The sequence below is a fragment of the Corvus cornix genome, chromosome 6 (assembly GCF_000738735.6).
Source record: "Corvus cornix cornix isolate S_Up_H32 chromosome 6, ASM73873v5, whole genome shotgun sequence".
NCBI classification, from domain to species: domain Eukaryota; kingdom Metazoa; phylum Chordata; class Aves; order Passeriformes; family Corvidae; genus Corvus; species Corvus cornix.
Genome location: NC_046336.1, coordinates 19496483 through 19519244, shown reverse-complemented (window position 1 = coordinate 19519244; position 22762 = coordinate 19496483). Strand labels below are relative to the sequence as shown.

At 51.1% G+C, this 22762-nt stretch overlaps 3 protein-coding genes across 6 annotated transcripts in view; 1 reads left to right on the top strand and 2 right to left on the bottom strand.

Annotated features, from left to right (window-relative positions):
* PSD (pleckstrin and Sec7 domain containing) overlaps window positions 1-1096 on the bottom strand; it is a 45705-nt gene extending 44609 nt beyond the window's left edge. The window contains 1 exon segment of the mRNA XM_039554182.1: window positions 1031-1096. The gene's annotated coding sequence lies outside the window, so the exon portion shown is untranslated.
* On the top strand, window positions 663-7453 carry FBXL15 (F-box and leucine rich repeat protein 15). Of its 3 annotated transcripts, none has more exons than XM_039554189.1 (4): window positions 663-754; window positions 2674-2924; window positions 3668-4170; window positions 4532-7453. In XM_039554189.1, the coding sequence occupies exons 2-4, from the start codon at window positions 2742-2744 to the stop codon at window positions 4719-4721; spliced, it is 876 nt and encodes a 291-aa protein (XP_039410123.1). In that variant the 5' UTR covers window positions 663-754; window positions 2674-2741; the 3' UTR covers window positions 4722-7453. The 3 variants fall into 3 exon arrangements, with proteins under 3 accessions (XP_039410123.1, XP_039410124.1, XP_039410122.1); XM_039554190.1 differs by lacking the exon at window positions 663-754 and adding an exon at window positions 847-915; XM_039554188.1 differs by lacking the exon at window positions 663-754 and adding an exon at window positions 1815-1903.
* CUEDC2 (CUE domain containing 2) lies at window positions 5791-16836 on the bottom strand. Of its 2 annotated transcripts, none has more exons than XM_039554191.1 (10): window positions 16752-16836; window positions 15815-15944; window positions 12646-12737; window positions 11675-11818; window positions 11290-11351; window positions 9720-9853; window positions 8711-8881; window positions 8385-8446; window positions 6684-6744; window positions 5791-6304 (listed from the first exon to the last, which is right to left on the bottom strand). In XM_039554191.1, exons 3-10 carry the CDS (start codon window positions 12717-12719, stop codon window positions 6158-6160), a joined length of 855 nt encoding a protein of 284 aa, XP_039410125.1. In that variant the 5' UTR covers window positions 12720-12737; window positions 15815-15944; window positions 16752-16836; the 3' UTR covers window positions 5791-6157. The 2 variants fall into 2 exon arrangements, with proteins under 2 accessions (XP_039410125.1, XP_010409862.1); XM_010411560.3 differs by lacking the exon at window positions 16752-16836 and adding an exon at window positions 16126-16479.
* Window positions 16837-22762: the final 5926 nt, after the last annotated feature.

Below are 22762 nucleotides of genomic sequence, written 5' to 3'. Positions count from 1 at the left end.
CTCCTGACCGCAGGTCCAGTGATTCTATATATTAAGGGACTCTGCCAGGTTGCACATTTCTATCTCACAGCAGGAAGTCAAAAACAAAGTGCCCCCACCATAGGGAAAGAAAGGGCTGTCCTAGAACATGGCCAGGGGCATTCTTAACTCCAATACAAAATTTAAAACCCTGCATCACTTGTCCTTCTCTAAATAAGAAGTGCACTGTGCTAACTCAGGAAGCCACTGGGATCTTCGAGGAGCAGGTGTTACATGTCCAGGGGCAGGCAGGGTGGGTAGCTTCCCCCAGAGGACAGGCACTGGGGAATGAAGACCTTTCTGCAAACCAGCTTCCACCTTTTGAGGAAATTAGCAGAGCAGGTGATGGGTCATTGCTTTCCAGGAAACTTGGGACCAGGAATTTGGGATTTATTCACTGTCTGTGGGCCCTGCTCTTTTGCCAGGTGGATTTTTTTAATAGTTCCTATGCCCGCAGTAATCAGCAGCTTGATGCTGCACAAGTCAGCAGGTCTCAGACCCGAGACAGAGATGGGGTCAAACGCCCAGTGCCGGCTCGGAGGTGTGGTGTACGAGTGCCGCACCAACGCGGACCGGGTGCCCGCCTGTGCTCGCCCCGCAAACCGACAGGGAGGAGGAAGGAGCAGCGTGCGTTTCTACGGGGTCGTTATGGCAACTGCGCGGGCAGGAGCCCGGGCCGCTTCTCCGCGGGGCTGCGGGCAAGGACCCCGCCCTGTCCTCGGCGCTGCGGAGGCAGGTGGAGCACCGGCAGGGGAGCGGAGCGCGAGGAGCCTGTTGGCAGCGTGGGAGGATGCGGGCTGGGAGCGGCGGGCCGCGGGCAGCCCCGGGGCGGGGACAGCCCGGTACCGGCGGAGGAGCGGGGCCCAGTGGCTGCCGGTCGGGGGTGCTGTGAGAACTGTGAGCCCCAGGGATTGGCCTTTCCCGGGGATCTGGGAAAGGGCGGCACAGCCCGCTGGGAGAGCCGCGGAGCCGGGCAGGTGGCTCGGGGGGGTCTGGCGGGGCCGTCGCTCACCGGCAGCAGCGGGTCCCGGCTCCGCGTGGTGCTGAACGGACAGCGGCGCCGCGCTGCGCATGCGCGGCCGCCCGCCGGGGCAGGGGCGTGCACTGGGACCGGGGAATGGGGGCAGCCGCTGTGCGCCGGGGAACCGGGGCCGTGGGGAACGGGGGCAGCCGGTGTGCGCCGGGGAGCCGGGGCCGTGGGGAACGGGGGCAGCCGCTGTGCGCCGGGGAACCGGGGCCGTGGGGAACGGGGGCAGCCGCTGTGCGCCGGGGAGCCTCGGTAGCTGCGGGGCTGAGCAACCGGTGTGCGTCGGGGAACTGGGGCCGTGGGGAACTGGAGCAGCTGGTGTGCGCTGGGATCTCGTGTGCGCTGGGGAAACGGGATCGCTGAGGAACTGGGACAGGCGGTGTGCGCTGGGGAACCGGGGTAGCTGCCGGCCTGCAGCCACCGGTGTGCGCCGGGAAACTGGGTCCATGGGGATCTGGTGTGCACTGGGGATCTGGGACAACTGAGGAACTGGGACAGGCGCTGTGCTCGGGGGAGCGGGTGCGCCCGGTGTGCTGGGGCACCAAGGCCGGTGTGCGCGCCGCACCGTGCCACTGGGAGCAACCTGCAGGAGTCGCTGCGACACCAGAGGGACTTGTGACCACCGTGGGCCGCTGTCCCGCCCGGCGCTCCCCACCACGGGCTGGTGCCTCCCGGTGTGTCCGGGCCGGTCCCGGTAGCGCCCGCCGCCGCCGGGGCGCGGCCAGGGGCGGGGCCGAAGGCGGGGTGGTGGGGCCCGCGCACTTCCGCCCGGCGCCGTGACGTCACGGGCGGCTGCCGGTGTCCGGGGCGGGTGCGGCGCGGGATGGAGCGGCTGGGGCAGCCCCGGCGGGGCCGCAGGTACCGGGGGGCCGGGGCAGGGCAGGGCAAGGCTGCTGCCTCGCCGTTGGGCGCTGCGGCGGGCAGCGGGGCGGTGTCCTCGTCCCGGCGGAGCTCTTGCGGCCGCCCCGCTGCTGTGGCGGGGCAGCCCCGGGGCGTCTCTGGGGCCGAGGGAGACCCGTTGGGTGGCGGGACAGGAATGGCCGCGAGTGAGGCCGCCCCCCAGCTGCGGACTCTGCTGGGGCCGAGTCTAACCGCAGCCTCCAGCCGCAGCTCGAGGGTCTCTGGGCTGCCGGAACCCCTCTGCTCCTTCCCTTCGCGGCCCGAGAGCTCATCTCCGCAGAGATGCTGAGCGTCCGCTCCTCGGAGGGAGACTCCCTGGGGAGAGCCCGGAGCCTTGTTTCTCCCCGCGGGAAGGAGTAAGCACCTGGTCTCTCCCCCTTGCAGGGTGCCCGAGTGGCCCGGCACTGGATGCGGGGACTGGCCGACAGGTAGAGCTATGCTGGGCACAGCTACGGTGCGACTCGTGTGGTAACGCTGCAGCAGCTTCTTGCTGCTTCGCTGAGGGACAGGGCTTCCTTCAGCAGCTGATGGAAAGCCCCACCCAAGCTCTCCTGGAGGGCACTTCGGGCAGGTAGACTCGGATGCCTGAGCAATGAACGTCCCAAGCTGGGGAGGTGGTGATGCAGGGGGCAGGCACGTGCCCTGCTGATGGCTAGTCAAGGAGCTATTCCCTGTGGGCTGATTGTGGGAAACGTCCCTGAGTCTTTCTTTCTGGCTGTTCCTCCTAGAGGCACCCGGCAGTAGGTGTGAGCTGATCTAGCCTGGCTCCTGCAGTAGCCTGGCTTTCTGGTGTCTGATGATGAGTGTGACCCCGACCAGGGGATGCCTCCTGGACCTGCCCTGGGAAGACATCTTGGTTCCTCATATCCTCTGTCATCTGCCACTGCAGCAGCTCCTGAGCCTGCAGAGGGTCAGCAAGTCATTCCAGTCTCTCATTCAGCTGTACCTGGCCAACATGCGCTGCTTTGACTCAAGCCAGGTATTGGATGACTCTGAGGCTGGGGGAGGCAACAGATGTCCTACTGCTCTGGAACTAACAGGGGAGCATCTGTCTATGTGGGGAGAAGAAACCCTTGGCAAGGAGGGTAGTTTCTGCTCAGGAGCTTGGGCTAATGGCTCAGGTGTCAAACTGGACAGATGGGCTCAGGGAGGAGAGGCAGTGATTCAGGGCCCAGCAATGCCAGTGTCTTGAGTAAGAGGCCCTAGGAGGAGTAAGCCTGGAAACTCCACCCAGGCTATTATGGGGCACTGGCTGGGAGAAACAGAAGTTTTGGAGTGCCATGTCCTTCTCGAAGGTTGTGCAGTAGGTTGGGTCTGATGGGAGATAACTCTGTGCTTGGTCTTCAGGGAAAGTTTGTGCTATTCCTGGGAGCCACTGCCTGGGACTGGGAAAGACTAGAGTAGCTGCTGTTCTGAGGACACAGAGTGGTCTAGCAAAGAGATTTTTGGAAAGCAGAGGTGTGGAGCTCATCATGGGTATATAAATGCAGAAGTGATGATCTGGGATGGAGAAACCAGAGTATGATCTATCTCATCTTGTGGCAGTAGCCTTGGCATGAGGTGAGCAGTCTGATGGTAGGTTTTGCCCTGGGATGAGAACAGGGTATGGCTTTGGTCACTACTGTCACAGCAGAAGAGAGAAGGGGAGAGAGTATTTGGTAAGGATCAGGCTTATCTGAAACCCTGGGGGGATGCCTCATTCTTCCCTGGTTCCCCACGCAGATTGGACCTGCCATCCCTCGAGCTGCTTTTGTTAACCTGTTGAAGGACAACGAAGTTCTGCAGCAGCTGGCACTCCAGAACTGCTCCGACTGGCTGACAGACCAGGAGCTGCTCCCAGTCATCGGGCAGAACCACCACCTGCACCGGATCCAGCTGAAGGGCTGCGCCCAGCTCAGCCGCCATGCGCTGGTGGCCATCTCACTGAGCTGCCCCAGCCTGCGCCAGCTCTCCCTGGCTCACTGTGAGTGGGTGGACAGCCTGTCCCTGCGCAGCCTGGCTGACCACTGCAAGGCGCTGGAGGCTGTGGACCTGACGGCCTGTCGCCAGCTGAAGGACGAGGCCATCTGCTACCTGGTGCAGAAGTGCAGCAGGCTCAAGTCTCTGTCACTGGCTGTCAATGCCAATGTGGGTGATGTGGCAGTCGAGGAGACTGCCAAGTGCTGCCCAGAGCTGGAGCACTTGGACCTCACAGGGTGTCTGCGAGTCAAGAATGACTCCATCAGGTACTGAGCAATGTGGGGATGGCAGGTATTTGGGGTGGGGGGAGGAAGAGAACCAGAGAGGAAAGTCAGATCTCTTCATGCTAAAAGCAGTGAGAGCTTAGTCTGGGAGAGAAGCCACTAGCAAGCCCTTCAGGAGAGGCACTGTATGCTACTGCCAGCAAATTTCCCAGCATATCATGGAGGGTAGGTCTGGGATCCAACCATGTCCCTTGACTTTATCTCATACCACCATGGTGCTGCTCCCAAAGAATGGTGCGTGTGGCCCAGTCACGAGCACTGGGCTGCTGCGAGTAGAGAAGAGTGTGAGTGGTGCACTTAGAAGTCCTGACTTGCAACTTGTATGTGCTCTCTTTCTTGGCAGGGTCCTGGCTGAGTACTGTCCCAAGCTGCGCTCGCTGAAGGTCAAGCATTGCCACAACGTGGCTGAGTCCAGCTTGAGCATCCTCCGAAGCCGTGGGGTGGAGCTGGATGTGGAGCCTCCGCTGCAGAGGGCTCTCGTTCTGCTGCAGGACGTGGTTGGCTTCGCCCCTTTCATCAACCTTCAGATCTAGAACTGCTGCTGCTGGGGAGGGGGGGACTGACAATGCTGGGATCCCAGAAGGATGCCTGAACTGGCTGCTGTTGAGACGTGCAGAGGGAGAGGTCAGTCCCGTTGGTGAGGCTGGCCTGGGGCTCACTCTTTCCTCTGGGGCTGTTTAGCAGCCACTGAGTGTTCGTAAGTGGACTTCATTGGTGCCTCTGGGGAAAGTAACTCCCTCTGCAGTGGCATGGAAAGAGCGAGTGATTTGCAGGAACACCATGGTGCTGAACAGGCCTTGGTCAGGCCAACTAATAGATAGGATTTATTATTTGTTGTATTTTAAATCTTTAAGCGGCAGCTGTCCAGAAAGCAGGGGAGTGTTTGATGGGGACTGTCCCCTACGGTGGGTGTGCAGGGCATGCCAGCAGAGCTGTGGAACAAATCAGGCCAGCAGAAAGAATAGCTACCAGCCCTCCTCTTGGGAGAGGGCAGGCCCCTCTGGGCTCTGAGAGGAGGGCAGTGAGCCTAGCTCCAGCCCACAGCCACTGGCCAGCCTGGCATCAAAGGACTAGAATGGCCCCAGTGCAGGCAGTGTGTCTGCCCAGGCCTAGGGTGCTGGTTTAGGCTGGGGCAAGGTGGGAGTTGTTTTCATGGGGAACATGCTCCTAATGGCAGTTAGACTGACAGAAAAATGCCAAACCTAACTGTCCTGTCACTAAAAGCAGTTGATCATTGTCATTTGTTTCTTCCAGCATCTGACTTAACATTTTAGTAGTGCCCAGGCCTGCTACTGTATTTTGCTCCCTGCTGCGTGGCTGGAGCTTTGACTCTCAACAGTGGTGAGAAATGGAAGGAGCACTGACTCTGCTGTCAGCTGGAGTTTATGGGGAGAGCTGCAGATTGTGTTGGCAGGGAGAGCCTGGTTCTGGAGTTGAGCCTAAGCCCTTTTATCCGCTAGGCAGTTAATCAAACAGCAGCTGCATCTTGAGAATGTGAGGATGAGAGTAATTAGAGGATGAGAGGATGACCCTGCTCCCGTCTTTGGCCCTAGGAAGGACTGCAGGCAGTGTCTGTAAAGCATGTGCATGCTCTGGCTGAACTACACACCAACTCACATCATCTTTATTAATACTGGCACTTAAAGCAACAGTGCACAAAGACTTGTTAAAAAGGTTGCTGCAAAAGCACATGCCACATCTCAGATCTAAAAATGTCCCATGCAAGGAATAGCAGAGTATGCCCAGGCCCTGGAGAGCCACTGCGGTGTGCCCCTGGGGGCAGAGGGATAGCTACACAAGGAGAGAAGTCCCCTCAGCCAGGTTAGCTGAGGGAGCTGAAAGCAGTGTCTTGGCTTCCAGGTTGGTTCAAGTTAGTGGCAGGTGGAGTCGCCTCATTCCTAGCACCACATATCCATCCTGCCATGCCTGGCAGTGAGGTGGAAAGCTGAAGAGCAGAAGGACCTGGCTGTCAGTGGAACTTGTACTTCCTGGCTGGTTTTAGACTGATGTAGGTTCTCTTCATCTCCTCGCTCTCAGGCTTCTTGATGTCTTTGTACCTCTCTCCTTTTGTACTCACCACCTGGTTATCAATATAGCGGATCAACTTCTTGGGAGCCTAGAGAGGAAAGATATTAGCACCAAGTGGATGGACAGCCACACTGCTAGAGAAAAGGAGGGGGCAAGCAAAAGCAGAGCTGCACTATGGGAGGTGGGTGGGTAGGCTGCTTTACAATTGTCTTGTCTTGGGAATCTTGGCCAAAACTGGGAAGGATGCTGTCTAATGGGAGGGAGCAAGAGCCATGGTAGTCAGAAAAGGTAAGAACTGATAGTCCCTGCAGCACCTTAGCTGAGCTAATCTTCCTTCTTTGACTGACAGGTTCTATGAACAGACCTGCCTGTGGCCTGTTCCGTTGTTTTTTTGGACTTGCAGCCTGTTTTTTTTAAACCTTGTATGGACATTCAAACTGCTGGTGAGCTGTGACTGGTCTGCTTACCTCTTTGGGTGGAGCTGGCCGATGCGTTTTCTGATCGTCTGCACTATCCACCATCATGTACCTGAAACACAAGAAGCACTTAGTGGGCACTGTAACATATACTGCCTGGGGCTACTCACAGCCTATGTCCCTACTCCCCAGGCTGGTCAGTGGCTGTGCAGCGTGTCCTATGTGCCTAGATTGCAGCTAGGAGAACTCTGGATGAAATGGGTAAGAAGTCATCCTTCTGGTCAGAATCTAGCAGGATTCTCCTGGAGTAGCATCCTTAGCTGTATGTGAAGGGTATTGAAAACTCAGGTGGTTGAGAATGCTGATAGCCACTGCAGAACTGAGAGGGGTACTGAGGTCTGGTGTGCTCTGCTTTGCTCCTTCTCAGTCCAAGTTATGGCAGCCAGATGAGACATAGGTGAGATTACAGGACCAATCTGTCTGCTTTTGCCCTGAATGATGGTGTTCCTTTCACATTCCTCCTACTATTTGACTGTGACACAATTCTGTGCTGGAAGCAACTTGATAAAAACATCACCTCATTTCCTATGTAACTGAAACATCAGGGTCCAAGCATTTGCTTGCTGTACTGCTGAGTTGCTACTCTGAGAGTTTGGTGCTGATTTAGCACAGCTGACCATGACTTCTCCCTCAGTAGTTAGTATAGTTGCTCTTGTGTATCTTCAGCTATGGCGATCTGCTTTCTGTACCTGTGCTTGAGTGATGTTTAAAGTACAGGATGTTGCCAAAACGTCATTAAAGTGAAGTTCTCAGAAACATAACAAGCAGCTGGTGCTTTTTTGTTGCCTTGCCTGTCACTCCGAAATGAGCCTGCATAGGAGATGGGCAAGGACAAGGATTAATACTTCTGCCTGGATGCTGTTCTGCCTTGCTTTACCTTTCCTAGCCCATTGATTGTTTATCCTGTCCCTGGGGAGAATGTAAAGTGGAAAAGATGTGGCTGGATAGATGTGTGGAAGCTGTATGCCTGCATGAGGATGCTCATGAAAGCTGAGATCTTAAAGCAGATCGATGAAACCACAGTGTGGGTTCTCCCACTGAGAATTAAATGCTTTTAGAAATGAATATAAGTAAACTAATCTAAAGCTACTTTGATTCCCAGGAAGTCCACAGGAGGAATTCAGAGAGGTTTCTTTAAATGCTTTGAATTCACACCTTCAGCAATTGAGATTTAATCTTCTCAGTGCTGTTGTACAGGCTCTCTTGAAGGTATCCTTAACCTTATTTGGACTGTCCAAGAATGGAGCTATGAATGAGTTACTACACGTCACCATGTGTTTTTTACCTGAGCTGCAGCGTGATGTTTGTGTCTTGAACCTTTAACCAGGACCTCAGCTAACAGCACTGTGACTTACACTTTATCTACAGAAGGCTGAAACCATGCATGCAGCCGTAGTAGTGCTGTGACCCAGCTGGTACAGGTAACGTGTTTCTGTGTCAGAGCTCTAAAAGAAACCAAACCTGTTCTGTTGTTTGGGTTTTGTGGCCTGTTTGTTTGTTGGGGTTTTTGTGTGTATTTGCTTGGATTTTTTGCTTTTTCTTTTCTTTACCCCAGCCGATGATTGTATTTGCGCTTAGATGTGTTCAGCTAATATCCACCCCTACTTCTTTAGAGACCTCACTGTTTCCCAAATTGCCACCTCTTCATTTATTTGGAGCAAAATAAGGGGTTCTTTGCTGCTGGGTACTTACTTCTGTAGGATGACCTGTTTTAGTTCCTCATGGTTGGGTGCTCTGCGAGGCCGTGCCAGTTCCTGGGAGGAGACAAGCTGGTGGTGTGTGAATAGCACAACACAGGAGTGTACAGCTTACCCGCTAGCTCAGTGAGCCCAGCTGCTGGTGGAACACCCCAGCCCCTGTGGGAAAGGGGGTGCCAGCCACAGCTCCACTGGGGTCGTGGCTTGGTTGTGGGCACAGCTTAGATTTCTGCTTGTAGCAGACAGCTGTGGGACCTGTGTGTCCCTGAGCAGCTCTGCCCTGCTCCTTGGCCCACTGCCACCCAGGTCAGAGTACAGTACCTTCACACTCACACCTGCTGGGCCAATTTCCACCTTCTCCTCCACAATTAACTGCACTGCCTCTTCCAAGTTCCCCAAGGCCATGGCGAGAGCCTTCTCTGCCTGGCTCACAGTACAGGCCGGGAACATCTCCAGTAGCAGCTCCACCCCATCCTTCAAGTCAGCGCCTTCCTAGTTGGAGCAAGAGACAGAGGTAAGTTGGGGATGCAGTGAGGAGAGGGCTATTGAAAAGGGCCTCTGGTTTTTCAAGGTCAGGAAATTCAGCTTGCCCTTTGCTGAAAGCTCTCTCTCCTTACCAGCATTACTAAATCTGATTCCTGAAGCCAACAGGTGTGTTTGGAAAGATAGACCAACTCCTCTCACTGTCCTTTAATCTCCTCCCTCTGTATTTCAACTTGCTTTAAAGTAGGGCTACTGTGAACTGACTCATCTGTGTGGCCATGCTTAGGAGTGAGCTTTCTGGACCCTGTGGTGCGAATGTCTGACTCCTGCCCACCTTGTGAAGTTGAATGTACTTTGATTAGAAAGGAAAGGGCCTGCTAAACACTGACCTGAGGCTACACCAGGAGGAATCACCATAGCAGCATTTGCTAGAAGGCTGTGGACACAGAATGATTGTACTGCAGAGCAGGAACAGATCAGTACTGCAGAAACAGCAAGCAGGGCATTGGGGGAGGAAGGTGGGGTTGATGTGGAAGGCGCTGCAGTACCCGTAGCTGCTGTGGGATCTCTGAAGGCACTGGGACAGGCTCTCAGCCATTACTCTGGCTCACCCTTTCCAGCCACTGGAAATAATGAGCCAGAGCATTGGCTCACAGTCTGCCAGCACATAATTTTCTGACAGTCTTGCTCGGCCATATGATGGAGAAGATCATGGACACAAGTGATGCTGTGTCACAGCCTATGCTGTGGTTCCTTCCAGAGCTGGAAAATGCCCTCAGGTGGTGCTGGTAGCCTAGTGCTGTGTGACTGTCCCCAGTGCTCCTGCTCCTCTGCGGGGTACTCATACCTGGGCCCCGGCTCCGTCTGTTAGAGTGCACAGTCTTTCCCCGTTGCAGACTCCAGCTCCAGGCTCCTGGCCCTTGGTGAGGTCTTCAGAGGGCGCTTCACTCCTGCTTTCCACAGCCTTTTGGCCAAGTTTTTCTTAAAGACACAGTGATATCTCCTGAGGAACAGTCCCACTAAGGATAGAGCTCTGTGCTTTCTGTTGGCATTAGATTGCTAGCGCATTGTGTGCCAAAGCAAATCTCTCCTTAAGTGACAAGACTTGGAAGCACTACTGTTTCTCCTGCCCTCAGCAGGGATAGCTGTAGCTCTGCTCCCACTGATCTGCAGGAAGCCAGTGCTAGCATATGCTGGAGTGCCTGAGTTCTGCATTTCCAGGCTGTACAGGGTATGGGCTGCTTGCAAATTCAATTCTACTTTTCAATTCTTGGTCCGCTAGTGCTTCGGTTGTGGATATTTCCATTTCTAAGAATTCCCTGGTATTTGCTCTATCTTTGAACTAAGGTGTAATTTTGATTTTAAACTTGGGAATACACTAGGGTAGTCCCCAAGCTGCATGCAAGCCAGCACATCCTGTGATCAGGTTACTCTGATGCATCTCTTTTTTTACAGGCTCTTTTTCTCATTGTAGGAAGAACCATTCCACTTTTATTCTGTACTAAGACTGGGATGGTGCTTTCTTTCCACATTCTGGCTACATCAGGATCCTCAAAGGGTAGGATGCAGGGGAGCAGAGCAGAGCAGTAGATTTTGTCAAGTTCAAGAAAGCAGCAGGTAAGATAAAAGACAGGACTGTCTATTCTACTGTGCAGCCTTCTGGCAAGACAGCAGTGATGTTGCTAGACCAGCAAAATTCAGACTGGTTATGTCCTGGAAGGTTTAATATCCAGGCACTTCAGCCTGTCTGTTCTTTAGTGGAAAGTACCCATGGGGTTGATTGATACAGCAATCCAGCTGGTCTGTGAATGCTGAGGTTAGAAAAGGCCATTGGCACAGTGTAGTCTTCCGTAGTCCTGCATAATGCAGGTCAGAGCACATCACGGATTTTGCATCTGTGCCAGGGTTCATGGATGAACAGGAAGTGAGTTTTGAGGATGCCCAAAGTCTAGATGTGATACATGTAGTCAGCTGGATACTCTATTTGATGATGCACCCGAGCAAGGCTGCCCAGTGGTAGTGCCACATAGGCAGATGGCTATCAGAGGCAGGCAGAAATCCTCGCTTTCAGAATTAACCTACGGCAGAATTTCAACAAGCAGCCCTGAATTGGGTATTTCTTTCTTATTACTCTGGATTTGATCTCAATAGAGATATTTGGAGAATTGATCAAGTGTTTTTCACTCCAGTACATCTTGGACAGTATTCCATGACTCCAACCTCCCATCTGTTGATATGAAAAACCTGACTGAACGTTCAAAATAAAAACCCCAAACCTGTCAATCAGTTCAGGCTACCTTATGAGTTCCTAACTGTAGCAAACAAGTTTGTATTTTATTCTGTGACATTGTTCAACTCCAAATATTAAGACTAAAAGCATGTACAGATCTTGTGCTGAAATTGTTTGTGTAACTCACCTTTGTTTCGAGCTTCACCAAGCCTTTCTGAGAGGGAGAACATCATTTCACAAACATCCCCACTGCAAGAGACAGAAGCTGTATAATTAGCTTGAGGAGTAAAAGCACTAGCCTATCCTACTTGGATACCATTTTACAGAAAGATAAGGCTTGATGGGAAGTCCAGTAAAATCAACTGGTATTTCAGATGGCCAAGGACCTACCTGCAAACTATATTAGGATTTGCATCTGTGCATTCAGGCAAAGAGTGACTTATCATGATGGCTCAGGTTTGGTACTAATACATCTTTAACTGGGTATAACAAAAGAATTTGTAGTACTGAGGGGCTTGGGGCCAGGCCCCCAGAGTGTGGCATGCACATATAAACCAGTAACAATCACATACCTGTGGATTTCTGCAAAACCAGGGATATATGCCTCCATCATTTCCACAAAGGTATCCATGTCAAAAGTCTCTTCAGAGGACTCTGGTGAGCCCAGCTCTTCCAGGACACCCGTGATATAAGAGAAGAAAACATCATCCATCCCACTGGAGACAAAGAGAACACAGGCAGCAGGGTGAACAGGCCCATTTTTTCCTTTCTCTCCATCCCCATTCTGCCTAACCTTGTGTCTAATACAGCAGCAGAAGGACCTATGTGAACTGTATGTTATGAGGAGATACCACCTGTGAGGGCAAGTCGCAGGTGGTCAGTGGTTGAGAGGGAAGCATTAACAGATAAATAGTGCATGTGGTCCTGCTTCCTGGGCAGCACTGAATGAAAGCCCCAGCTTGTGTTCCAGAGGCTGTGCTCCTGTGGGTGCTTCAGCTGAGCTAACCAAAATATTCCAAGTACCTTAGCTGTTCTACATTGACTGGTGTTTCAGGTGAGGTCATCATATTTTGTTAAGTTACACTTTCTATGGGATGCAGTGTTCTCTGCTTGCTGCTCTCCATGCTTGTGTCACTGCTGCCACCAGCTGCAAAACCAGCTGCTGTGTTCCAGCCTCAAGGTGGCTGTATCTCTGCATGCAGGCAGAGTTCAAAATGGGGAGAGGCCTGACATAGATTATCCTGCTCAGAAAGCCACGTGGGAGCACTGTGGAATGAAGGAAATCCCATATTCTAATGTGTATTACTGGACAGGAAATTAATCATCTTGGTCATCAAAGAAATGACATTGCTAGATTGCAATGCTAAACGATAGTTTTCCAGCATTCCCATCAGAGCCTGAGCAAATTACCTGCATCCTGGATCTGACTTAAAGGAGAGCAAGACAAAGTACAGGCAAAGTACAGAATTCAGTATAATGCACAGAGTGACAATGCAGAGTTCAAGCTGGAACAAAGATACTGGATCTGCCTATCTCAACATACCTGAGATCTGCTGCAGGGACGTGGGACTGGATGAAGCGCGTCAGCGTGTCTTGAATGATTCTTTCAAGCTCCATGTCTCTTTAAACCTTTTTCTTTAAAAAAAAGAAGGAAAAAGAAAACTCCATGTAATTTCAATAAAATCAAAATGCAGGTATGGTATAGGTAAGTGTGCTCTTCCCATGGGAACTATTCACAAACTCCTCCAATGTCTTGTCATCTCCGGGTAACAGCGGGCAAAGATATCCATAAAAAGCTGCAGTATGAGGATCCACTGGAAAAGGGAGCCCAATATCTTGGGCCCTTCCTGACTCTGTTCATGCTGTCAGTATGCAGCTGTACCGTACATTTAAAATGTCCCCTCTCAGAAGCAAAGCTGTAAATTCAGATGTGTCCAGCTGCAGGACTGCCGGGACACCTTCTGAGCTGGAAGACTGTGCTGTCCAGTGAGGAAGAAATGGGTAGTGGGCTTGTACACTCAGTGCAGAAAGGGGTGGACCTTCCAGCTAAGAGCATATGCAGTGATGCTTGGACTCGACTCAGGAATGAGTAGGAGGAAGGGTAATGTCTCCTAAAGAAAGGACATCCTAGAGCATATTTTACAGGGACATACCAAGCAGGGCACAGACAAGTAGTCTGCCAGCCAAAATATCAAAGGTCTCCAGGTCAGGCATGGGCTGCCAGTGGAATCCTGCCCGAACAGCAGCCTGTTGTTGTGCTCAGTAAATGAGCCATTCTACAGTTGATACAGCTGCAACAAGGGGCACTTGATAACCCAAAACTCAGGGGAGTCCTAAGAATCACAGAGCTCCTACAGAAGCAGTGGCAGAAAGGGGCTACCCACAGCCCTGCTTCAGCTATCAGTACTGAGCCTGGACTGAATGGAGTGGAAAAAAAGCTGTTTCTTAACCATTCCTTCCCCTTGGGGTCTACAGAGCTGCTGGGTGGACAAATTTGTGGTATAAGCACCAAGTTCTTCCCAGGAAGGCAACCAACCTTGCATTCAGAGAAATTGGTATCGTCATTGGCCAGAGAGGTTCCAAGGGTCATCGTGCTCCCATCAGTGCAGCTCTCTCATTTCAACTACACTAGGACCTGACCAGGCCTGTTTGACACAGAACTCATGGACCACTCATATAGGTTGCTGACAGACAATTCTGATTTCCCATGGGAATCAGAAAGGTTTGGTATTTCCCTAGATTAGCTTCCCTAGATGAGCAGCTAGCAGGATATAAACAAAACCACTGCATGACACAGCCAAGTTTAGAATTACAGAACTTGGGACATCAGAACGCCTTATGTATTATACCTTCAAATGCTACACTTTTTCTAGTGATGACCTACAATAGTTAAGGGGAGACTCACTAGAAGAGCTTATGCTATGTGCTCAGTTTTGTGTGAGAGTGATTTACAATGCACAAAATTATCTACAACCCAGAGGCAGGAGAAATCACTCTCCTGAGAGCTCAATTTTCCTGAAAAGGTGTTACCTGGCTTCTAAACTCCCAGTCATAATTGCAACGTGGATTTTAAGATCACTTCACTAGTTGTCACTGGTTCAAATAGATCTGTGAAAGTCTTTCTGCATTTCCTGTTGCTGCAATGTGGGTTCTGTGTAACATGTTGCACAGGATTTATTTTTAAAAGCATATGATGAAATTATACTCTTATTGCTCTGCTCACAGCTACAGCCTCACAGTTTTGCACTGTCAGAACACAAGACCTTCAGCTCTTGGAAATCCTCGTAACTTTTCTGACAAACCCTGGTCTTTGAACACTGGGGTTTATTATTAAAGAGTGAGAAGTGGAGCACTGTATGTCATCTCATTAAGGCAGGCTTAGTTTAAAATACCAGGAGTGCTTACTTGATCCACATAACATCACATGGCACATGTATTTCCTCACCTCAGGCAGAGAAAAGTGGTATCAGTTCTCAAACTGTGAATGTGAAAATTATTCATTTGCTGTATTAGATACTTTGGCCAGCATCTCAACAGGGTGTCCCACCTTACTGTCAGTGTTGAGAACCCAGCAATCTCAGCAATCTCCATCCCCTTGCATTCTCCTTCCCAACACATTAATGTCAAATTTAGTTTGTTGGTTTCGTTGGTTTTTTTTTGTAAAACAAATATAGAAATAATATCCCTCTAAAAGTACCATTGTCCTTGTCGTGTATGAAATAGCTACTTATGCTATATTGAAGAAAAGTTGGTATGAATCTCTCTTCCTCAAAAAAAAAAAAAAAGGGGGGCGAGAATCCGAACTGTTTGCATACAACTAGATTGTTTTGGAAGGCTCTTTCAACTCCAACTTCAGTAATCATTCTCAAATGGTCAATGTGATGGAATGGGAATGACTGTGAGCCTTGGACTTTTTATTAACAAGATAGATCTGAGCAATTTAGAAAATATTTCTGAGCTAAGGAACTGCCATTTGGATGTATATCAACTTTTATGGGATCATAAATTTGACTAGAGGTTTCTGCAAGTGGAGGAGGTGGGTGTTGTATCCTTGGATGTTTCTCAGAACAGGTTAGAGAAAGTTTAGGTAAATCTGATCTGGCTGAGGGATTGATTAAAGGTTCATTTAGCTCAAGTGTCAGTGATTATTTTTATGTGAGTGAGTAATGGGACAGGGATGGCTCACTGAGCTCTCTCTGAAATTTTTTTCTGAAAAAGCAAAGAGTATGTCTTATGCTGCTCGGTGTGTCTGCGCTTGGGGAAGTGCATTTATCTGGGATATAAGGCCCTCTCAGTGCAGCCTGTGACATACAGGCTCAGAGGAAACTTCTCAAAAGACATATATGCAGGGCAAAGAGTGAGCTGTGGCTATACTCCACTGAACTACTTTGGTGGCTTAAAAGAAAACTTTCCAAGCTAAGAGACACTTCACAGACAATTTCAGTGCTTCTATTTTTTGTTTTTCTTACTAAGGAAGTCCCTGAAAGGGCTTTCACAGTGTGGTTGCTATGGGAAAGCAGGCTGAGGTCACTGTGTGTGTTAACACAATTAACTGCTTAATGCTCTAAAATTGAAATAAGACTTGTTTATAGCTTAGCCCCAGTAAATTACAGTAATAGAAGATAGTAATGCCAGTAGCCAGACTCTGCCCTCCCCTCTAGATCTACACTGGAAAGCTGCACTTGGGTACTCTACTGACACAGGGCCCTTACCAGAGCAGATGTGTCACCTGTGCGAGGTCTTCGGCTCACGGCCAGTGCTTATGAAGTCACTTCAGTGCCTGCAGAGGAGTCGACAGTCCATCCTATGACTGCCAGGCCCAAGCAAGGAATGAGGGAGCCCCTTTATGGGAAAGGAAAGCTGCATTAGCTGAAGCAGGAGCACAAGAGAATCATTCTGTATACTGATGTCTTTATGCTTTATGTTACTTGTGACCATTTCCCCTAATGCAGATGATACAGCCTTATTCTTTGGAATAAAATGTACTTTGTGAAAGGATAGCATGGTTGTGAGAACAGTGTACCTGCCAACGCTCAAATTCACTGTGATGTCGTGATGTTTTTCAACATCCACAGTACATGTAGCAAGGTCAGCAGTGGTCCCTGCACATCACCAACGTATTCCAAAAGCACTGGTGGCCTCATCGCCATGGCCAAGCAGAAGTTGTTTCTCGAGGCTTTAAGGAGACCGGCGGGCGAGCGATGTGTGTCCCTGCTGCGCAGGTCGCCAGGGCCGGAGCTCCACGGGGGAGCGGCAACACCGGCTGGGCAGCCCCGGGGCGGCTTTCACTGCTCTCGGGCTGCTCCCCGCCATCCCGCTCTGCGGGCCAGGCTTCCCTCGCCGGGGCTCGACAGCGAGGCCGCAGAGAGCCCGAAACACGCGGTGCACGGGCCGGATCCCCCCGCCGTGCCGCCCGCACCGCGGGTCGATCCCGCACCGCAGAGGCTGCGCGTTACCCTGCCGGCCCTTGGCCCGTCTCCCGCCCCCCGCGCTGCGGACCCCGGAGGAGAGCCCCACTCCCGGTTTCCCCCGGCTCCCCGGCGCTGTGTCCCTTGTCCCGTATCCCGTGCCCCATCCCGTGTCCCGCGTCCCCGCGGGCGGGGCGGTAACGGGCGCGCGCCGCCGCCGGCGGGGGGGGTTAGCGGTCACCTGATCGCCCGCGCGCCCCGCCGCGCCGTCCTCCCTCCGCGCGGGGCCCGCGCAGCGCGCTCGAACGCGTCACGTGGCCGCGCCCGCCGCCAGCCGCCGGGGTGCGCGCGGCAGGGCAGGGCCGGCAGGGCAGGGCAGGGCAGGGCGGCTGCGCGCTGCCGCTCCCCGCGCCGCCATCTTCCGTGTGGGCAGCAGCCCGGGCAGGCGCGGCGCGGCGCGGGGCGGGGCTGCAGCGTCTGGGGCGGGCTGGGGACGCGGTGGTGCTTGGTGGAGTCACCCCGGGAGAGGCTCCCCGGAACTTTCATCTCTGCCGAGTGCGAGAGATGCGTTCCCTGATGAAAGTAGCGCGCTTTCAAGTGTTTGGGCCAAGCTGCCCTGCTCTTTGGGCCGCCCGCGTGCAGTCCCCTGGCGAAAGAGCCACTCCGCTACACGCAGGCTCGACAAGCTGCTCTGTAATCCTTCATTCTGCCAGTTTGGAGGATTGCTATGTGTCTAGGGCAGCCTCAGGCCGTTCAAGAATCCCAGAATCAGCTGGGTTGGAAAAGACCTCTGAGATCACCGAGTCCAACATGTGACCGAGCACCAACCTGAGAAGGCAGCGGAGCGGGATGGCGGGGCAGGAGCAGAGCGGGATGCGGGGCAGGAGCAGAGCGGGATGGGGGGGGGCAGGAGCAGAGCGGGATGCGGGGCAGGAGCAGAGCGGGATGGGGGGCAGGAGCAGAGCGGGATGGCGGGGCAGGAGCAGAGCGGGATGCGGGGCAGGAGCAGAGCGGGATGGGGGCAGGAGCAGAGCGGGATGGCGGGGCAGGAGCAGAGCGGGATGCGGGGCAGGAGCAGAGCGGGATGCGGGGCAGGAGCAGAGCGGGATGGGGGGGGGCAGGAGCAGAGCGGGATGGGGGCAGGAGCAGAGCGGGATGGGGGCAGGAGCAGAGCGGGATGCGGGGCAGGAGCAGAGCGGGATGGGGGGCAGGAGCAGAGCGGGATGGGGGCAGGAGCAGAGCGGGATGGGGGCAGGAGCAGAGCGGGATGCGGGGCAGGAGCAGAGCGGGATGGGGGGCAGGAGCAGAGCGGGATGGGGGCAGGAGCAGAGCGGGATGGCAGGAGCAGAGGGGATGGCAGAGCAGCGGGATGCGGGGCAGGAGCAGAGCATGGGCAGGAGCAGAGCGGGATGGGGGCAGGAGCAGAGCGGGATGGGGCAGGAGCAGAGCGGGATGGGGGCAGGAGCAGAGCGGGATGGGGGTGCAGGAGCAGAGCGGGATGCAGGAGCAGAGCGGGATGCGGGGCAGGAGCAGAGCGGGATGGGGGCAGGAGCAGAGCGGGATGCGGGGCAGGAGCAGAGCGGGAGGGGCAGGAGCAGCGGGATGGGCAGGAGCAGAGCGGGATGCGGGCAGAGCAGAGCGGGATGGGGCAGGAGCAGAGCGGGATGGGGCAGGAGCAGAGCGGGATGGGGGCAGAGCAGAGCGGGATGGGGCAGGAGCAGAGCGGGATGCGGGGCAGGAGCAGAGCGGGATGGGGGCAGGAGCAGCGGAGCAGGGCGGAGCAGAGCGGAGGCAGGAGCAGAGCGGGATGGGGGCAGGAGCAGCGGGATGGGCAGAGAGCGGGATGCGGGGCAGGAGCAGAGCGGGATGGGGGCAGGAGCAGAGCGGGATGCAGGGCAGGAGCAGAGCGGGATGCGGGGAGGAGCAGAGCGGGATGGGGGCAGGAGTGCAGCTCTTTCCCTGCGCGCTGGCTGCTCTCGCCCGTCCCGTCAGGTGAGCTGCTCGCTACTTTCCCTGGTCGGACAACACAGTGCTTCCTGGAGAACCTTTGGAGAGCTAACTCTGTTATGCCAGGTGCTTCTTCAGAAAAATCCCAAAGCAGCAAGGCATAGTTGTTCTCCGACTCATGCTCCTCAGTCATGTGTTACTAAATACCAAGCGAATGAGCCTGATTCTGCCTTTGGCAATACAAAAAAAAATCCAGAGTAATGCCAGCTGGGTAGGGAACATCACACTCCAGTGTTGTTAAGAACAGAGTCTCTTAGTTTCCATTGTTTACTTCTCTTGAAATGTACATACATTCCTCCATTGACACTGTATGAATATATGTCATTGCAGGAGTATTCACTGCCTTTCATTTCTTCTGCCTTTGGCTGTTTTTTGCTGCACTTACCCATACATTAACCAGAAGAAATCAACTGTGCTGCATTATCTTTCCTTCAATCTGTGTTTTTTCTTAGTTTGGTAAATAGATTGAAATCCTCTACCAAGCCTGCTATTTCTAGGTTTCAAATTGTGTGACCCATTGTGTGAAGAACATGCTGAGAATGCAGCTGCTTCTGGGACAGGCTTCATCACAGTGAAGTGGAAGGGGAATTTTTTAAGAAAATGAAGTAGCACATGTAAAGCCCTTAGAAATTAACAATCTTTAAAGCTATGACAAACAATTGCAGTCACCTTGTTTGACCTAACTTCCCTCATCAATTCTTGACTGAATTAGAGCAGACATTCCTAAACTACTTTATGTTAAGAGGTTCTACCAGCTTTTTCCACTGGTAGTTCATGGCATCCTATTCATCGGCAGAATTTAAGGATTTGTTTAGCCTCAGTCTGCTTTGTAGTTTCCTTGGCTTGCTTGGAAACCTTGAGGCCCATAAGAAATTTTGAGAAGCTCTCAGATACTGTCAGTTCAGACAATTTTTAAATTCTTACAAATCCTATGATTTTTGTATCACAAATTTCAAAACAACAACAGACTGGACCTCTGTTGTTTTTTTCTAGTGCCAAAACTTTGAAGGTTACCATCAGCCAGGATGATGGTGGGAGGAGAAAACCACACTGGACTTTGAAGCAGAGGTCTGAGAAAATCTAAGTTAAAATACTACTGAAGTTCTCCTATAACTATTTAAACTTCTTAGTTGTGTACATTGAGTACACTAGAAAGTAGTGACTTCTTTTAGATTACTTTGCTGCAATTTGATATTTCACTTTCCCACCTTACTCTAAAGCAAACTGGTGTAAGAGGGTGGGGTTTTTAAAATTACACTAATGGAAGCGGTCCAGTCTTGCAGTACTGGTAATAGATACCAGAAAAAATATGGCATCTAATAGCTCCCCAATTTGAAGTTACATTCAGAGAGGTTTGACCTAAAGCTCAACAAAACCTCCACAGGGATTCCCTATACAAACACACAAAATACACCCTTCATTGAGAGTCCAGGCAGAAAGAAACGACAGCACCGGAAATTGTTCTTGGAGACCCTTCTACTTGTCAGTCACAGGCTGTTGCAAACCAGAAAGGTTAACACACCATCTAATTATTTGATAGGATTCATATTCCTTCACAAATGTGATGAATAATGCAAGTGTGTTGAATCAAGCCAGAGGAAAATTGTTTCTTCTCCAGCCTATTATTAACTCCTTGTGGTATAATGTACTTGAAATCATAGAATAATTTGGGTGAGAAGGGACCTTAAAGATCAGCTCCCCACTATGGGCAGGGATGCCACCCAAAATGAGTTTGTTCTATAACATTTTAATGTGTGGGTAGATGATTCTTGTATGTGAGAAATTTTAACCATCACATGTGCTTCACTTTATATTTGACTTGAAATTAGAGAACAAAAAAGTACCCCTTCCACCTGGTTTTGCCCCCTGCTTAGTCCAGTTAGTGTTCCCTACAATGGGTATTATGCTGTTTTTGTATCCTCTAGCTTTGAAGAGCTCTGGTGATGGGGCTTAATCTGAAGCAAGGCACACATTACTGGGATGTGTTTCCTGATATTTAGGCTTTATTTCCCATTGTTTTTAGTTAATCTTGTCACATGTTCATGTGTGTCCTTGAGACTGCTTAAAATACTTTCCTGTTGCTAAGCCTAGAATATCACTACACAGCTTTAAGTTTTGTCCACTGCTTTTATTTTTAATAACCCAAACTGCATTTTAATTGTGATTTATAGTCAATCCTCTACAGACCCTCATTTTTGCAATTTAGAGAAAGGGTGTTTTGAGAACAGAGTAATTTTTTTTTTTTTAAGTAGCAATGGGTGTTCAACCTCAGAGCTCTACAAAAATTTAAACAACTTATGAACATCCCTTTGAGAGCGCCCCCGGCTCCCAGATTTTCTGCTGCAGCGAAAGGAGATTGCAGTTTTCCAGTCCCAAATTCCCAGGATTCGGGGGAGCGCGGCTTTCCAGGGCAGCGAGCGGGACGGGGGCCCGGCGCCCTCTGCGGGGCGCGCCGTGGAACGTCGGGCGTTCCTCTGGAAGCACTGTTGCCGCGTTCCCGAGCGTCCTGCGCGGTTGATTACGAACGTGCTTATTTTGGCATTCCAAACGATGTTTCCTTCGGTTGATCCCGGGAAAATTCATGTTGCAATTTCAGAGTCTGACAGGTAGAGTAACCTGCATCTCTAGGTTACAATTAGGTTTATTAGAGCCTATTTATCTTTTCCCTCTCTTGGTAACATGGAGTTCTACTTGAGTATTTCCTTGTTTTTTTTGCCACTCTTTGCCTCCTCTTATGTACATCTTGTCGTAATTACAAAGGTCTTGTCGTCAAATAAGAGACAATTCTGTGGTTGTGCATGACAAATGAATCTGTTTCATTCCTGTATTGTGACTTAACTTTCTAGTGTTAACAGGTATGAAAACCTTTTTTTTTTTTTTTTGTGACAGCAAAAGAGCTTATCTAAAAATAAACAGCAGAGTATATGAATAATAAGTAAATGAATAATTTGTCATCTTTCTGTCAGGGAACTCACTGTGCTTTCCATTTGTCTTACTGTTTTATATACAGTAGGCTGGAGCACATAGTCATGACGTGCATTTCCAAAAGTCTCAGTATGAGTCTGTGGCAGAGACAGAGAAGGAATCAGGAATTTGTGTTCACTGACTCATCCAGTTAGAAGTATGCTACTTATGGGCATTTTTGAAGATATGAAAAAATAAACTAATCAGTGAACAAAGGGGCTTTTTCCATCTTTGAGTACAATACACTGAGCAAAGGTAGTCTGTAACAGGCTGGGGTGTCTGCAGCTGCTCCAATTTGGCCAACTCTAAAGGAGCAGTAAGAAGATGATACTGAGGAGCACGGAAGAGGCTTTTCATCTGCAAAAGGCTATTGATGCTCTTATATAGGATGGTGATGTCCTTAAGCCAGTGGAAAAAGTAACTCTGAAGCTGGTGATATTATAGCAAATAACTTCCCAGCTGACAGTGTCAGATGGTCTCACGGCTGGGAGGAGCTTTTAGACTACCAGGTATTGGGACATGCTGTCCTCTTGCAGATCTTGTAAGTGCTGTGTGCTCTATGGTGGACAACTCTTCCAGCTTCTTGTAGGCGCTACTAGTTAAGAGTTTGGTAGTAGGCTGGGTCTTAGTCATTGTGTACAGCTCACACTTCTTTTCTGGCAAGTGTGATAAAGGGCTTTCTCAGTACTTATCTCTGGCCTTGATCAACAGTCTGCTACCAAAGGATGTTGTGTTGTTCTGAAGAAACTGACATTTGTGGCATCAATACTGCTGTGATTTCTTGCATTTTGCCTGTGAATGCAAAAAAGAGCTTTCTCACCCAGAATACTTCTCAGCAATGTGCCAAAGTAGATATTGGACAGTTTGCCAGGTGAAAGCCAAACTCTTTGAAATTTAATTTATTGGAAGCTTGTTAGTTTGTCATGCATATTATCGACAAAAGTATTGACAGGGTCTGTTCTTCTGTTGCATTCATATGTGAAAGTAATTTTTGTCTTCTATTTTTTGTAGCAGCTAATTCAGCCAGAATTCAAGTGTGAAGGCTTTTCCTAATTTAGAGGAATTTTAAGAACTGGAAAATTATGCTACATAACTAGCTATATTTGAACACGTCTCTGAATTTACATAATAAATGCCTGACTTTTGCAGTTAGCAGAACTAAAATATGGAGAGGATCAGAACACGATTTAAGCACTCTGCTGTCTTACTGCTGTCTCTAATTTCTTTTGTTCAGATGTGTTTCTTTTGTTCAGATGTAATGGGAAAAAAAATCTAACTATT